This window comes from Thunnus maccoyii, chromosome 7, assembly GCF_910596095.1.
Source record: "Thunnus maccoyii chromosome 7, fThuMac1.1, whole genome shotgun sequence".
NCBI lineage: Eukaryota > Metazoa > Chordata > Actinopteri > Scombriformes > Scombridae > Thunnus > Thunnus maccoyii.
Genome location: NC_056539.1, coordinates 27,547,433 through 27,565,399, shown reverse-complemented (window position 1 = coordinate 27,565,399; position 17,967 = coordinate 27,547,433). Strand labels below are relative to the sequence as shown.

Genomic DNA, 17,967 nt, shown 5'->3' with positions numbered 1-17,967 from the left:
TTTTTCATGGTTAAACCTGCAACAATTAACAATATGAGTCCAATTTATTATTAAAATATTTGCAGCATGTTATCGATTAAATTACTTTTGTTATTTACAGATACCTCATAGTGCAGAAGGTAAGTAAACGAGGACATTTGGTTTAAAATATTTCAGACCTCATATGTGTTGCTGCAACTTAAATAAAGTAAATGGATGTTTAGATAACAAACATTTATGTTGTTTCTGTGTATTTGTAATGTTTACTGCTCAGTAACCTTCAGTATCAAAGTTTATTTGTTCACTTTTCAGGGTGCAAAATCTTGTCAGTAACGCCTTCAGGCCCTTCATCGATTCTGGTAAAATGGCTAAAACATCCTGGAGCGACAAACTATTTTTTAGACCTTCGGGTGAAAAACAACACAGATTTTGCACCAGTTGTGGTGACCCTGCCAGCAGCCGTGACAGAGAAGGATGTCCAGGGTCTGAGACCAGGAACCGAGTATAGTGTGACTCTCAAGGTCTTCCAGTTCTATTTTGTGGATTGTGTGGATACGGCTGTGGCGTCTACAGGTAAAGAAGAAGACAGTAAACACAACAGTTACTTAAAAACGCTGTAACACCTGTTAAAAAAAAGGTGGTTATGATTTGCATTATTTGGGTTATTTGTGTTTGGGTGGCATCACCTTGACAAGGACAGAGATCAAATTGCCACATGCATTTATAAATACACATAAAGCGAAATACCAATATATACACCAAACTTTAAAATAACATTTACAAAACGAGCTGCCATATGAGTTAACTGAATAACAAATTATTCATGACCTGAGCTGAAAACTGCGCCTTTACGCGCACAAACGCGCCATTACGCACGCACACAACGCAGCTATGTAGCACCCTAAACGATGCTTTCTCCCCTGCTCTTTCCTCTCAGTCCCCGACACTTCGCAGATAGTAGCTGGCCGGGCGCTGACGAGTTCTTCAATCATGGTTCAGTGGACTGAGGTTCCCTCCGCTGATCACTACTATCTACAGGTGCACTCTCAAGACACCGGAGAAATATTCAACCTGACCATGACCAACTCTACCGCCGTGGTGGGAAAATTGAAGCCCTCCACCAACTACGACTTTTACGTCTACACGGTTAACGAGGCCGGCCTGGGAGGCAAAAGCAAAGTGAGGACCATCACGACCTGTGAGTCACCAGTTTCACTTTCTTTGGAGCTTAGAAAACTTTAAAGGATGCGGGGATGTTAAAAAAAAAAGTAGTGTATTGATCTGAAGACATGTCTCTGTATGTGCAAACGCAGGTGACAACGAGATCTCAAAAAACTGTACACAAAAAATGTATTTGGATAATTGACGACTAAAGAGATGTTGTTGGTCTAAACTTTTAAAGAAAAAGTTCTCAGATAATTGAGTTGATTGATAAGTTTATTCATTTTATTATCAGAAACTACTCTTAAATAACACATATCCATTTGACAATAGGTATTAAATACCTACAGTACAAGTCAGGTAGGAACCACGTTAAGTGCCACAATAATGAGTGTGTTTAATGGGCACAAGAATCCTGTATTTTCTTAGTATTCTGGTTATATGTTCCACATGTAAACAGGTAAATTGGTTTCAGGAACCTGGCTAAGACCTTACTGGATAAGATAAGACTAAAGGTTTTGAGAAACCTGGATATACTAGCTGGAATACTCAAATAGAAACCTGGTGCATGTAAACACCTTGTCCAGGTTTGAACATCCTGAGGCTGCACACAGATGTTCAGAAACCTGGATACTGTTGGAATCATGTATATATGGATATGAATAATCAGGTTTCTCATATCCCATGTAAACATCATATCCCGAATATAATCAAAACCAGGATAAGACTCAAAACCGGGATACTAGTGTGCATGTGAACGCACTCTTGATTTTCAGGATCAGCCTAAATAAGATGTCAAACATTACAGTATGTCCCTTTATCAACCATCAGTGGTTTTAACAAAAATCTCAAAATGTCTTGACTCTCCTATTTCTAAAAGAGTGGTTATTAAAGGGGCAGTTCAACGAAAATCAGCATTTTCTATTTTATCTGGAGCGTCACAGTATGTAGTCATACAATGCAGATGGTTTTAGGTTTACTTGTTCATGTTCTGTATCTGAATTTTTTGCTTCAACCTCAATATAATGGAGCTGAATGGAATTTTATTTGTGATCATCAAAGCTCTGATGCATCTAAGGTTTCCAACTTTTCCAGACACAAATTTGTGGTTACTCTCAGGAATCCAGACCTCAATGCGGACAGTTTTTTTATCAGAACTACTTTCTACTGAAGAAATAGTTCCTACAAAAACTGTTGACAGTGAGGTGTGTGAATTTTCAGCAACTAAGATTCTGTAAAGATATGTTATTATTGACTTTTTCCACATTACATTTTTCAATTCTTTTATCTCCATTCAGCTCAAAACCTCTGTACATAAAAGGAAAACTATCAGCACGGCTATAAAGAGACGATGGGTGAATTAGATTATATGCACGGTATTTTTGTGATACTGATTGACTTGTCATTGGCTTTAATAGCAAAACAGAATTCATTAATCGAATGGCTACCTGAGATCAAAGAGGCCACAATAATTTGTTTCAAACTAGTGTAGCAAAAAAAACATTCCTCTCTAAATAAGTCTCTATATCTGCTTGTAGTGGTTCAACCCCCGGCGGGCGTCACAGCAACACAGACGGGCCGGGGCACAGCGAGGGTGACATGGCAGCCGGTGACGGACGTCCTGATGTACTATGTAACCATTCGGGACACTGAGGACCCCAACAGCAGACCGTCTGCCTACAACGTGACAGACACCACGCTGGACATTCAAGGCATCCTCCCATGTTCCACCTACCTGATATCAGTGTCCTCATACAGCAAGTTCCTGGTGCCGAGCGAGCCAGCAGACTACACATACACCACCAACAGTGAGTCGGCAGAGCCAAACCAATATCAGTAACTTGGTGATTAGGATCTAGGTCAGCTATTCTCTCTGAGGCGTTCCTTTCAGACATGCAGAATATGATCCTCAGGGGAAAGGATGCCCTGACAACCTACTTGGTGTTGAGGCTGTCACGTAAACATAAACCTGAGAAAAACAGAAATCAAAGGTGATTATATAGCTGTTTTTACAGTATTTTAAATATGGGATATGCAGGATTTTGGTGTTATATTTTCCAAGAGAACCAATAAAATCTTTGACTCAACAATCAGGGCATGAATGATGGGATACAGTTAACAATTATCCCATGAAAAATGCCTAAAAGACATCTTTCCCAACTAGATATTTTCTGATCGAGTTTATAAAGTGTTTGACTGCTATTACCTGTAAAAGTAATACTGTAATATGCTGTGTTACTTGCAGAGTTGACACCGGTTTCATCAGTATCGGTGGTCTACACCTGCACCACTCACTCTGTCATGGTGTATTGGTCGGCTGTGTTCGGTGCCGACTCTTACAAGGCCACGGCGATCACCGAAAACGGCACACGGCTGATGTGCAGCAGCCAGAGCACCAGCTGTCAGATCCCCAACCTGAGCTGTGGTCAAAACTACGTGGTGCATGTGACGCCCATATCAGAGGGGTGCAAGAACATGGTGAACACCACCTGGGCCACATTTCAGACCGGTGAGATACTAAACATTTTATTAAAGGTTTAAACAAGGGGACAAAGAGAGAAACTAGAATCACTTAACTTAATAGGAGACTGACATCATAGCACAGCAGCCCCTTGGTTACCCAAGATCCCTAAATTGACCTCTTCATGTATGTGAACCAGTTGGCTAAGCTGTTGTAGCCCTTTCTTCATAAGAAGATCAATGCTTTATTTCCTCCAGTTTCTTAGTAGTGTCTGTTTAAATGTAGTAAAAGCCAAAATGATCCATCTCCTTTCAAAGGAAGAGGAGTCAAGAGTCCTGAAGTTCAGAGATTGAGGCCAAGATAGACATTGAAGCTGCTTGTTTAGGACTTAAAACATAACCTGTATGATATTATTTAACTAATATTTACCTTTTGGACATGTCAAAAGTGTATGTACAATAGAGGCACCATTCCTGTTCAATGTTTCCTGAATCAAGTCAGGATCTAGCTATTCTTCACAGGTTTTGAACCCACAGGATGCTGCGATAGTTATCACTGTAATAAAACACCATCATAAGCATATTAACTGCTGTTTCTTTTTAGTTTTAGGCAGTTAAAGTATTTCTTTTTCCTCTTTGAATTAAAGGTGAATTGAGTCAAAGCCCTTAAAGAAACTACCTAAGAAAAAAAACTGAGTAGCAGAGAAGGAAGACAAGGAAAGAAAAAACAAAACAGTAACACAGGTCACAAATTTAAGGCCTTAAATTTGAGATTCGTAATCTACAAAACTTAAACCTTTGATAGTTATCCTGAGCAATGATGGTGAAAATACATGCTATCACTACATGCAATTATCAAGCTCATCACGTAGATGCAGGGTTATTAAAAAAAACAGCACCGATGGAAAAAGAGTAAACATTTTGACCAGATGAAGATCCAACTTGGATCCAAACATTGTCTATTTTAATTTAGATTCTTGCTTTGGAGTAAGTGTGAGAAAGATACCGATCCAACCTATTGTGGAAGGTTTTGAAAACATTTCTGTTCACCAAGTTGCATATTCAGAGCAATGTAGAGTACAAATTGAAACAGAATATCTCTCAATAGGAAGAACTTACTTATCATAACTGATTAATCATGTGTAATATGTACACCAAATTGCTCTAAGTGTTCAGGATTGTTTCAGACCTCTGAATCCTGTAGAGAGAGATGCTGACATCTCTTGAGTTTGATTATCAGCCTCCCTATCCAAAACTATAATTTTAATGTTCCAAAATTGATGATAATACGGTTAGTATAATAAATACTAGAGAAATTAGAGATTAGCAGATTCCCGCTACACCACCAAACTTTAAAGTTAAAAGAAAAAAAAGGTAGAAAAAGTACCACAAAACGCACAAAAAGCCAATATGATGACAAAACCCGACTCTACACTGATTTAGCGGAGGAGAATCTGACCAATAACCGATCCATCAATGCTAGTCAACTGAATGGCGCTGTGCCTGTAAAAAAAGATCTGGATGTCAATCATTTTTACCGCTCCACCCTGTGATCTATTTTGTACAAGCAGTTAATCCTTTCATCTCACATGTCACTCCTTTCTGTGAAGACGGCCTGGTTGAGATTCTCCGTGCAACCCCACCCCCGAGGCCACATTGTGAAGTGCTAAGCTGTCATGAATTGGACGACGCTGAATACGATTTTATGTCCAGTAATTGTTACATGTCAAGTAAACAGTTATTCAATACCTGAGGAGGAAATACACATTAAATAAGTCAACACAGTGAAATAAAACTTTCTGTAAAACATCAAGAGGAAATAAGGTCATTTTTAGACGGTTTTGCAGTTACATTTTGAAATATAGCACAAGATATTTTACACTGATTTAACTGACAAAACCTGCCACCATGATCCACATTTCAGCTATGACACTGGAATCACACATATTTGACAAAAACATACAAAATTACACTGGAGACTGGATATGAAAGTTAAAGATTTAAAGATAAAGATTCATGTTTTTGTCAGGTTTAAGACGTCATAACTCTTTCACTAATATTACATTTTCATTTTGAGACAACACAGCTTCAATATATTTGTTTTTTTACCCCAGAATAAGTATTTCTGAGTTCATATCGGACAAGTCATTTGGGAAAAGCTGTTTACAACTTTTTTTTTTTGTTTTAGTTTTTTTTTCTTGCATCTTAAGTTCACACGTTTGTTTGAGTGTCTCCTTTAAAAACTGGGTCTCCTATTGAGCTCCGCTGTCTATATCATATTGTGTTGTGTTCAGCCTGCTGAGAATGAGCCTGTGTTTGTGTTAAACCTGAAACCTCATACAGTGAAAAGCAACACTGGAGCGTAATCTTCAGTATCAGGGCGTTTTAGCCTGAAAAGGGATTTGAGACGTTCGCCTTTGATGTTGCTATTTAACCTCATTTACTTTTTTTTTTTTCAACCAATCTTTTTCTCTACAATGCTATCTATCTATCTATCTATCTATCTATCTATCTATCTATCTATCTATCTATCTATCTATCTATCTTCTAGTGATTGATGATGAACAAGAACTTTACGCAGCCTAAATGAATTGATTAATGTCTCTTCCCTTCAAGTCCCCTGTCCTCCCAAGAAGCTGGAGTTGTTGCGAGACTGTTCCAGCGAAGTCATCATCTTTTCCTGGGAGCACACAAACAACACAGATCACTACATGGCCAAGGCCGTGGACTCTCAGGTATTTATATATTCTAGATTCAAAAATGTTTGCATCATCAGTTTGCTACTAAAAATAAATTGAACTGTTAAGAACGTAAGATGTATTTCTTGTGTGCATATGACTGTAAATATTTTGTGTTTTGTCTGTACCCAGGGAGTAGTTCAGGAGTGTCTGACTGAAGACAACTCCTGTTATTTTACACACACAGTGTGTGGACGACACTATTACTTCACAGTCTACTCCATCACAGGACAGTGCAGAAGCCAGATTAGCTCTACTGTTGACATTCGCACAGGTATGACCACATGTTGTCCAGTATGAAGATGTATGTCTGTTAATCTAATCATCCCATTTCCATAATTTGAGTGTGCAATACAATTTTAAACACTATTGATAGTTCTGTGAGGAGCTGAATTTAACTTTGGGACAGTTGTCCACTCAAATGTGAGCACCCTCTGGTGGATTCTCTTGTAAAATCTCATCAGACTGCTTAATTAATGTCAAGGCCCATATTTATCAAGTTCTTATTCTCAAATGCAAGAGTCAAATCAAATTTCCTACAATTTAAAAATGATCCAGAGGTCTCTTAAATTATTTGAGAGTAGATCTCAGATTGTTGCAGTGCAGAAACAGAGTATAATATAATATACAATATAATACGTTAGCTGAAGCAAAAGGTATAGGTAAGAATAGGGTAGTTTTACAATATTATTTGCACTTCATTTCAACATTTTTCCTTTTTCAAATTATTTGTCGTGGGTTTAAACAAGAATAGAGCATTTTGTTTGGAATCACTTATAACATGATTTCTCTGATGTGCCTCCTTTACCAGCAGCAGAATTTCTTTCCTTCCCCAGTTTTAATCTCTATATTAATCCCTATTAATAATCCCTATTTATATTTTATAAATAGATTAGATTGTTGTGAAGATATTAAGGATTTAACACTTAAACATTTAAGTATATGTTTTTGCAGAATAACATATTAATAAGTAAAATGTAAGGACTTTTTAAAAGACTAACTTTAAAACTACTCTAAATGTTTTATTCTATTATTTTATTCTTCAATTTCAGCTAATAGCATTTTTAGACCTAAATTGGCTCTTTAGAACATTATTAAGTGTAATTCTTAAAAGTTGATAAATATGGGCCCAGAATTGACAAATGAATGTAAACTATATTTTTACTGCAATATTAGTTCAGATCTGTTTTGCTTGAATTTTCTAAATTGCAAATAAAAACATAAAATAATCCTTGCATTCATCTGCCTGCCTCCAGCACCCTGTATTCCCCAGAATGTGCAAACTTCAGCCAACTGCAACTCTAATGTTCTGCTCAGCAAGTGGGACCTCGCTGAGGGGGCACTGCGCTACACTGTGGAGGCTTTTGGCAACAGAGGAAATAACAGCCGCTACAACTGCACCTCACTGTCCAACAGCTGCGCTATAGAAGGCATCCAGTGCGGGGATTACTTGACAATCTACATCACAGCTTTTGATGATGAGTGTGCAAGTCCAAAGACACTGGGGCCTGTAGCTGAGACAGGTGAGGCAAAGCCATGACGTTACTGCCCATTTATTAGATATCAGAAAAAAGTAGTCAGATTTAAATGGGCAGAAAGTAGGAAGTGATTCTTATTATGATTCGCTCTCTCTCCTCTAGTCCCATGTACTCCTCAGAGCCCAGCAGCAGTTAAGGAATGTGGAGCCGACGCCATCACAATGACCTGGAACATGTCCGGCAGTGCGCTTTTCTACGTCGCCATGGCGAAGGACAGTGATGGCGTCATTCACAGCTGTAACTCCATGGATTCGACCTGTAAGATTGAGGGCTTGAAGTGCAGCACCAACTACACAGCGTACGTCATCGCCTCCAACTTCATGTGCAACAGCACTGAGAGCGAGGCGGTCACCATAGAGACAGGTACGGTGACGTTGCTCGCTGCTTTTCTACTTCCAGGTTATTTTATTGTGAAGCTGTCATATCTATGTTCTGCAATACACTTGAATAAGTTCACCACATTTCAAACCTTCGTCTCATTCCAGCTGCATGCCCTCCCGATCACGTCTCGGCCTCCCTGGACTGTGCAGCCAATGAGGCAATGATTTCCTGGCGTGGCCAAACCAACTTGAACTCCTACACCGCCACCATTGTGGATGAAAATCAAGGGCTTCTCAGCTGCAGCTCCACTACAACCAGCTGCAGGATACCCAACCTGAAATGTGGGCAGCTCTACACTGTAACTGTCTGCCACCACGACGGCATCTGCCCCAGCATGCCCTCTGAGGCCATCTACATGGAGTCTGGTAAGAGTACATTCTGCTCATTACTTGCATTTATATTCATGTCAACCTTTGAAAAATGGAGGGGGCTCCCCAAAACCCCAAAATGTGGTAAAGAGAACATGAGACCAAGTATCATCTTAACTTACAGGCTGATGAGTTTGGTCTCATCTTAACAGCCTGTACATTAACATCTAGACTTATTGAGTGTTTTCTTATATAACCACAATAACCAACTCACTCACTTGCCTTCACCTGTCTCATTTCTCTCTATCCAGTTCCATGTGGGCCCCATGTGGACTCCCACTTAGACTGCCAGTCACAGGTACTGACCATTGGTTGGAACGCGTCACGTAAAGCGGAAGGCTACATGACTGTGATCTCAGATGGCACCAAGCAGATGTCTTACAACACCACAAAGCCTTCGTTGAGTGTTAAAACACTGGAGTGTGGACGGGATTACACCGTGAAAGTGATGTCCGTCAACGACACCTGCGTCAGTCATCCCACAGTGATACCTGTCCGGCAAAGTAAGAGAGCAAATGAGTTCTTTAACAAACATGAGGTGTTTGTCCTGTATGAAATAAATCACAATAAAATCTAAATGATGTATCAGGTCAGTCTGACATGATACAGAAAGTGTCTTAGTTTAGAGAGTTAATACAGAGTAAATGTAAGCAAGGCTAAAATGGAAATTGTGTTTTTATCCTTTTTGCTTTTTTAATAATCACCTATAGTAATGTGTTTGTCCCTTTTCATTATTTGCTTTATTTGTAAAATGAGAACAAACTGCCATTCCCAGATGTGTAGACAGTTGTGGTGCATTATAGGATTTGTGCTGATCTGACCTGAGGTTTTCCCTCCCGCAGCACCATGCGTGCCATCTAATGTGGTGGCAAAGAGAAACTGTGGCCAGAGCTTTATGGATGTAACGTGGAACGCAAGCCGTGGCGCCCTATACTACCAAGTATCTGCATTAGATAAAGTTGGCGGTCAGTTGCTGTGCTCTTCCAATGAGACATCATGCAGGCTGGAGGGCCTCATGTGCAGCCAGGTTTACAGTGTTGGCGTGTCTGCCTCGGACAACAACTGCACCAGCAACGAGAGCTCTGCCGTGACAGTACGGACAGGTAAAGATGAGCGGTAATCAATCAGTGTTTTATAACTCTGACATATGTTTTCACAGTCCTCCTCACATCATTCAACTGTGCTGTTTCTTCCCCCTGCAGGGCCCTGCCCTCCCTCTCAGCTGAACGCCTCAGTGAACTGTGCCAATAACTCTGCCATGTTAACCTGGAACAGCAGCCCTAACGCAGCGTCCTACACCGGCAAGGCAGTGAGCACAGACGGACACAATGTGACCTGTGATGCAGGAACGAACCTCGGTTGCCAGTTAAAGGGTCTGCAGTGTGGCAAGAAGTACACCTTCACGGTGTCGGCCTCAGATGGCAACTGTCGAACTATTGACAGCGAGCCGGTCATCCATACAACTGGTGAGAAGGAGACTATTTTCTCTTCCTCCCTTCCTAAAATACTGTCGTCCAAAACCATGTCAACGTGTCTGTAATTTTTTCTCTAACTACAACTCTTCATCTTCCTTGCTTATTCTGTTTTCTTCTCATTCCACCTCCTCATAGATGTGTCCTTTGACTAAAAAAGCTCCCTTTCCTCCTCTACCCCCCAAATCCAAAAAACATTACTTGACAAAGCAATGTCATCATCCATTTAGTAGATGCTCTGGAGCTTTTGACCAGAATCTTTGCTCAGTTTGCTCAGTATTTATGGAATTGAAGGTGTGAAAATGTCCATTGTTTGAACACTTCAAGGACGTCTCATCCATTTTGACTGAAAGATTGAGATTCATTCGAGTTCATTCTTAATATTGGAATCAGTATCACCACAAGGTCCGGTTAGTTATGATTTATTAAACTGTTGATGTACAAAAAACTCTGTTTATCCACCCAAGTTTCAAATTTTCAATAAATTGTATATCAGGGATGTGTATCTATGAGTGTGTTGTGGAGCTCTTCTGTCACCAAGTGGCCAAAACCCAAAATCAATTAATGTATCAATTAATATTTCAGCCACTGCTACAGTTCTTTCAAGTCAAGTCAAGTCAATTTATTTATATAGCTCAATACCACAAATCACAAATTTGCCTCAGGTCGCTTCACAATCTGTCCTTAGACCCTTTCTTTCCTTACATTTGTAATCACACTACTGTTGAGTCTAACTCTTTGCCTCCTGTGTCAGCCCCATGTGTTGTTCAGGATGTGGTCAACACTCTGAACTGTAGCACCAACACACTGACCATCAGCTGGGTGCCCGGATCAATGCCAGTAAACTACAGTGCCACCGCCCTTGCTGGAAATGGCACGACACTCGAATGCATCACAGAGGCTTCCAGTTGTACGTTGACTAATTTACAGTGTGGTCAGCGATACACTGTGGCGGTCAAAGCAGTCAGCAGCACATGTGAAGGTCCCAGCAGTGTCCCGGAGATTGTTGATTCTGGTAAGATTGAGTATTACACAGAAAAAACTACAAACTTTTTTTGCTCTCACAGAACATAAACTCACTTCTGCTTTTTCCCTTTTCTGCTTTCTCTCTCAGTTCCTTGTGTTCCTATTAATGTCCAAGGCGTTGTGGAGTGTCCCTCTAACACGTTGCAGGCGTCCTGGTATGCAGCTGCCGGCGCAGTGTCCTACATCTCCACGCTGACGGGAGCGGGAGGTTTCTCTGCTTCCTGTCCTACAGCTAACCAAAGTTGCCTCTTCCCTGGCCTGCAGTGTGCTCATACGTACATGCTCAGTGTGGTGGCCCTCAACAACAGGTGTAACAGCTCCGAGAGTGCCAAGATCCCAGTGATAACAGGTAAATGTTTAGTAAATCTGAGCCTTTTATTTGTGGGCATATGTAAAAACAAACTGTAAATCTATTCATAATACTCATCTTGCATCCTGACATCTTCCCGTCCTTCCTTCAGCACCATGTGATCCTACAAACGTGGCTGCTACCCTGAACTGCCTCTCCGGTGTGGCGACGGTGACTTGGGGCGCCAGCGCTGGAGCACATTATTACACAGTTCTGGCTGAGGCCAACGGACACGTCGACTCCTGTAATTCCACCGGCACTTCCTGCAAGCTGACACAGCTGCAGTGCGGGGAGGAGTACACTGTGATTGTACTGGCAGGGGACGAGACCTGCAACAGCACCGTACTCGCCAAGACCAATATAACAACAGGTAAGAAAGAAAGTGTATTTTGAATTTTCTACAGATTGCTTTTTTATATAATGATTGGCCAATTTTTAAGATTATAATGATTGAATGTTGTTTCGTTGTTGGATATAAGAGTTTTTATCCTGTTTGTATTCAGCTATCAGTGAATTCATCTTTGCAAGTGTTATGTTTATGTGCCAGGAAATAACCAGGACTTCAGAAATACTCACAAATCTCGCCTCAACATTTGATCAAAAATGTTGTTTTTAATTACTTTGGCTTTTCATGTTTTATTTATTCGCTTAAATGTTCATTACAATTATATATTCAGTATAGTTTCCCACAATAGAGGTCCAAATTGTTTTCCAAAGTCAACTTCTTACTTCCAGGAATAAAATTCTGGGGGGAAAATGCTAAAATGTTGGCCCAAAAGTAGTTCAATTTAAGCATACTGAGTCTAAAATTACTGAAATCAGCTTTTAAAACACCCATCATGTGTGACAAATCTGCACATGAGCTCAGGGTCCCAAGAATTAGATATATAGTGTAATACTTGAATTTTTGTCATTTTCACAAAGTGCTTACAGGAATAAAACACTTTGATGCACTGATTTCCACAACTGTCTTGAATGTAAATGTGCAGAAATCTCCTTTTCTACTTGGAATCCCCCCTTTCATGTGATTGAATTTAATAAGTTCACAGCAAAAGAAGATGACTTAAACTAAATTTTGTTGAATTATTTGGGACATTAGCTGAAATAAATAAAATGCTCCTGCAAGTAAAATAAAAAGTCAATCTAGTGTTTAACTATAAAATTCAGAGACATCTGAAGAATGCCTTTAGGAGAAGGGTTTCTGTGCACCGTTACCAACCCAAAAGGTTCCTCTAAATGACAAAGGAAATATGTGTGACTATCTCCTGCCCAGCTCCCTGCGCTCCAGTGATCCAGGACCACTCCCTGGACTGTGTCTCCAACCACGCATTGGTCTCCTGGGTCGAGGACGAGGATGCCATGAGCGTCACGGTCGACGCGACCTCCAACCTGGGACACTCTACTTCCTGCGGCTCCACCACCAACAGCAGCTGTGTCCTGGATGACTTGCGGTGTGGAGACACTTACACCGTCCAAGCTGTTGCACGAGGAGTTCAGTGTCTGAGCAAACCCAGCTCTACTTTTCAGATTGTCACAGGTACATAAACATGATCAATACTTTGTTTTAAGGCTGTTGCTTGTAAAAGACAGAATGTTATTATGCCTTCTTTTTACTGAAGCATAATGATTTTGTTATATCTGGGACATACTATGAATTTTATGTTGTTAGTGTTTTCTTTTGTGTTTGTATATAAGATGGTGAGGATGTGGTGGGTACTCATGTTATGATAACCTCTCAGGTTTCTTCTTTTACTACCGTAATGCTAAATTTCCCTCCTGGGATCAATAAAGGTACAATCTTTTCTTAACTTATGATACACTATCATTTCTCAGTCTTGGGTCAGGTACACACACTGTTGCTGGGATTGTAGGAGTTGTTTAGGAGTGATGTGCTGAGTCAAATTTGACCCATTTTTACATTTGAGAGCAGTAAAAACTCTCAAAACATCTTTCTTTTAGCTTTTATGACTTTTCCTAAAGTGACCCAGAATATACAAAAATGGAAATATTTCAATTCCATTGTTATATATTTTTCATTGATGTGCAGGTGAGACACATTTTTGTACATTGAGGGTGTTCCAGCTTAAATTTGACCTGAATTTATTCAAAAAATGAAAAAAATAAAAAAAATAAATGAATAAAAAAGTTACCATTCTTCACATTCAAAAACATTAATTTAAATTATGATGGCTGTTCTCTCTGTTATGATGGTCTGTTTTAAGTAACACAGGATCCTAATATAGTGTGATTGTGAATGTTTTTTCTCCATAAACAAATAGTGTAAAGACAACACTCTCTCTGCTCTCTGAAGCTGGACTAAAATTGACAATTTTACAGCCTCTTAATTGCTAAAGTTGTGAAAAATGTGGGCTACATTACTAAAGGGTGAATATTTTTGCTTTGATTGTCTTTCTAATGAGGGCCAAATGTCCTCAAAATTATAGGAAATGAGGATAATCTTAGAAAGTGAGATCATTTTCCTCACCTCCTTTAACAGCTACTATAGAGATCAGGATAAATGGATTATAGGTTAGGTATTCAGCACCTGACTGTACTCTTTCTCTCTCCCTCAGCCCCCTGTACCCCTGAAAACGTGGACTACACATACTCCTGCGAGACGGGCATGGCCTCCCTGAGCTGGAACGAGACTTTGGGCAGGAAGAGTTTCTATGCCCATGTCCATTCTGAAGACCACATGGCCTCCTGCAGCACCACCCAGACTGACTGCTCCCTCCCCCCCCTGCTCTGCGGCCGCATGTACGATGTGAAAGTGATCACTGTGGCTGACCACTGCAACAGCAGCGTGCCGGGTGTGACGCAGATACAGACAGGTGAGAGAGAGAGGATGGGGTACTGAGACATCCACAGGTTAACCATTATGTTTGCAAGTTTTAGCTTCTTAACTGCAAATCATGTTTGCTTTACAGTTTTGCTGACATTATTTGAATGCAAGCAATATTTTTGATTTTTTAATGCATTTTTTCACACAGTTGTCAATGTTACAATAGAATTGCATGGTAATGCAGCTAAATAGCAGATTATTTTGTCCGTAGTCTGAACTAAGTTACCTAATAATGACAATTTTACTTTGCAAAATGACTTCAGACTTGATGTTCACTGTGATAGATTACACAATTTAGGCAAATTTCTAGAGTCTGCCAATAGATTTTCATATTGTATGGAAATGAAGAGCCAATGGATGTCTGTAACAGTAAATGATTCAATTTCTAATCGACTGCAGCATTGTTTGCATAAAGCTGTAATGCTGTGTAATGTAATGGGCTAGTATGGTGATTGTATATGCATACAGATTAATCGTCCAAAAAAAATCCATTAAACAGTTTATACTTGTAATTGTTAACAGGGTAAAAAGCCATTTTTTAGTCTGTTGCTGCAGCTAAATGTACCATAAAGTTTCCTGTTAACCAATGCTGACAAACACTTTTCCTCATATGTACTGTGGCAAAACATTGCTTTATTAGCTATTGGCTAAAACTAGACTTTATCAAATTTTCTGGTTTCGGAGTTTTATAAAAAAGAAGGACTACTTCTGTCACTCTTATTGACAAATAACAACAGCAGCAAAACTGACACTAAACATGATTAATAAGTCACAGACACATAGTGTGATTGAAGCTAGACAAGGAAGGGTATGTAATATAATCATGGGACCAGCAGTTTTGCGACAGTATACATGCACAGGATTTCATATATTAAGAAACATCAGCAGGTTGATTAGACTGGGTTTTGATAAATTACATAAACTGACCATAGAAATGAGTCTCTTACATGTCTACATACTCTTGGGACAAAATGTTGTGAGGCAAAATCTGAAAATGTGGAATTTCTTTGAGAACGAAATCTTTCAAATCAAGGCTCAATTTGTTTCTCTCTTTGTTTTCCCATCAGCCCCCTGTGCTCCCATGAATGTCAGTGCCTCTCTGGTTTGTGACAACAACACGGCGGCGGTGAGCTGGCTACACAGTCCCGGTGCGGTGTCGTACACAGTGACAGCACGAGGCCAAGATGGCGATATCAAACAGTGCACCTCAAACAGCACACACTGTCAGCTACCCAACATGCACTGCGCCCAGACTTACGTGATCACTGTCACCCCTTTCTCCGATCACTGCAAGGGCTCTGACAGCGATCCACTCACCTACATCGCAGGTAAGGAAGACCGTGTGTGTATTTTTTAATATTGTCATTCTATTAGAGTAAAAAAAGACTTTCCAGACACTTAAAAGCTGCACGAAACACATTGTGTATCAAAGCACCCTAATACTAGAATAAAAGGTAAGGTGACAACTAACGTTCATTTTCATTATTGATTATTCTGTTGATTATTTAATTCAAATTGAATGATTAATGGATTATTTGTTTGGTCTATAAAATGTCAGAAAATAGGAAAACAATTTCCTGCAGCCTAAAGCAACATCTTCACATTGCTAGTTTTGTCTGACTTACAGTCCAAAATCGAAATATATTCAGTTTACCATCACAGAAAATGGATAAAAGCAGCAAATCCTCACAAATGAGTAGCTGAAACTTGGGAATGTTTGGCATTTTAGCTTGAAATGAAAAAGATTAATCAATTATCAAAATTAATTGATTTTGCTTCAATTGGCTTATGATTATCAACTAATCGTTGCAGCTCTTTAAGTGTGCCATTTCTGTTGCTGGGACAATCATCAAATGTTGATGCAGTTCCTCCAGCGGCCACTAGATGCTTCAAGAAAACTCTAGATTATTGGATCTCAGAGATTTCATTTTTTCTAACTTGTCTCTTGGTTGTGATTCTGACTTTAAGTATGAAGTAATTATATCACGCTCCCTCTGATCGCTCTCCCTTCCTCCTCTTCCTCGCAGGTCCCTGCCCGCCCACCAATGTTCACGTGTCCCTGCAGTGTGCCGGTAACATGGGCCTTGTGACGTGGGACGCTGCCCTGCAAGCAGATCTCTATGTGGCCACAGCGATACCCTCTGATTTGGATGACCATGCCCACAACTGCACCTCCAATGGAACAAGCTGCTCTCTCACGGACCTCCACTGTGGCGAGACAGCTGTTGTCACGGTGGTCACCGTAGAGAGGGGCTGCCGGAGCAAACCCAGCCTGCCTTTCACTTTCCATTCAGGTCAGAGAAAAGAACTGTAGAACTGGGAAATACTCTGATTTGCTTTCTTGCCAAGAGTCAAGTCATGTCTGTGCCTTAAGTATGGAGCTGCAGCCAGGAGGCAGGTAGTCTTAGTTTAGCGTCAAGACTTGAAACACAGGAAAACAGCCTACCATCATCTCCGAAGCTCACCTATTAACACATTGTATCTCGTTTGTTTGATGTGGATACAAAGAGGAATTAAAAAAATACAATTTGTAGTTTTAGATTTGTAGTTTTCTAGATGAATCTGTCCACCCAGAATCTGGCAGTTACTCAACAAGAAGTAGTTACAGCATATCTCCCCATCACCACAAATTGTCCTTTTTATTTTTAAAGTTTTGGTTTGTGAACAGATTAAACAAACAACATAAAAAAGTGCAAATTAGTGAGCTTTAGAGGGGCTGGTAGGTGTATTTTGACCTTTAGAAAGGGTATCTGTCTCTAGTCTTTATGCTAAGCTAGGCTAATCGCCCCCTGGCTCCAACTCCATACTTAACGCAAGATATGAGAGACATGAGACATGAGTGACATCAATGTTTTCATCCAACCGTCATTAAGAAGAAGTGTTATATGATGTTTTTCAAATGATAAATGGCCAAAATAATGTTAATTTGTGTTTTACTAAACACTTGTCCACATATACAACAGTGTAAAACTGTTGTGAAAGAGTTCAGTCTATCTTGTAAATTACTGTAAAACCAAATATTCACCAGGTAATAGAAATACACTGATTTCAATCAATAAAAAATGAATATAGAACCTATCAATTTGTTAATGTAATTCATTTGTTATAAATATTGAGGATCAGAATAATGATTAATATTGAACCATCATTTTTTTGCAAATGTAATAAAAAAGTGTTATAATCATATTAACTTTCTTACTTTTAAGTTGCTTATTTACAGCATTTTCAAACGTCTCTCTTCGTCCCTCTCTTGTTTTCAGTCATCTGTCCACCACCTGTTGTGACTGGTGTGACAAATTGCGAGAACAATGACATCACAGTAAGCTGGGACCAGAGTCCAGAGAGTGGTGCTACCTACTTAGTCCACTCTCAGAAAGACGGTGGGGCCAGTGTCAACTACTCTACAGACCAGACGTCACATGTGATCACCGGGCTGCAATGTGGTGATTTGTATACGCTGACAGTGGCAGCCAAGGACAATCAGTGCACCAGCGTTCCCAGCAAGCCTATATATACTGAAACAGGTTAATATCTATATAATCAGTTGCTCAATTACAATAAAGCGAAGCTTCCACAGAGAGAAAAGTTATTTTTACAGTGTGAGAAATGAGTGGTCATCCAATTCTATGTTTTTCATGGTTTTTTTGCATTTT

The 17,967-nt window shown here is 39.8% G+C and overlaps 2 protein-coding genes across 2 annotated transcripts in view; both read left to right on the top strand.

Annotated features, from left to right (window-relative positions):
* Positions 1-2,491: 2,491 nt before the first annotated feature.
* On the top strand, positions 2,492-11,620 carry LOC121900579 (fibronectin type III domain-containing protein 7-like). Its single transcript, XM_042417008.1, has 14 exons — positions 2,492-2,495; positions 2,679-2,948; positions 3,386-3,649; positions 6,217-6,335; positions 6,471-6,612; positions 7,595-7,861; positions 7,979-8,239; positions 8,362-8,622; positions 8,877-9,128; positions 9,468-9,728; positions 9,828-10,091; positions 10,852-11,112; positions 11,212-11,462; positions 11,585-11,620. Exons 1-14 carry the CDS (start codon positions 2,492-2,494, stop codon positions 11,618-11,620), a joined length of 2,913 nt encoding a protein of 970 aa, XP_042272942.1.
* A 2,299-nt stretch (positions 11,621-13,919) lies between these two features.
* Positions 13,920-17,967, top strand: part of LOC121900577 — a 33,059-nt gene continuing 29,011 nt past the window's right edge. Inside the window, exons 1-5 of the mRNA XM_042417004.1 lie at positions 13,920-13,938; positions 14,046-14,303; positions 15,382-15,642; positions 16,342-16,608; positions 17,575-17,838. Coding sequence (XP_042272938.1) covers positions 13,920-13,938; positions 14,046-14,303; positions 15,382-15,642; positions 16,342-16,608; positions 17,575-17,838 — 1,069 coding nt within the window. The remainder of the gene's footprint in view (positions 13,939-14,045; positions 14,304-15,381; positions 15,643-16,341; positions 16,609-17,574; positions 17,839-17,967) is intronic.

Coding starts and splice junctions, on each gene's coding strand:
- LOC121900579 (XM_042417008.1), top strand. Junction 8,240..8,361: donor GGCGGTCACCATAGAGACAG/GTACGGTGACGT, acceptor GTCTCATTCCAG/CTGCATGCCCTCCCGATCAC. Junction 11,463..11,584: donor CCGAGAGTGCCAAGATCCCA/GTGATAACAGGT, acceptor TCCTTCCTTCAG/CACCATGTGATCCTACAAAC.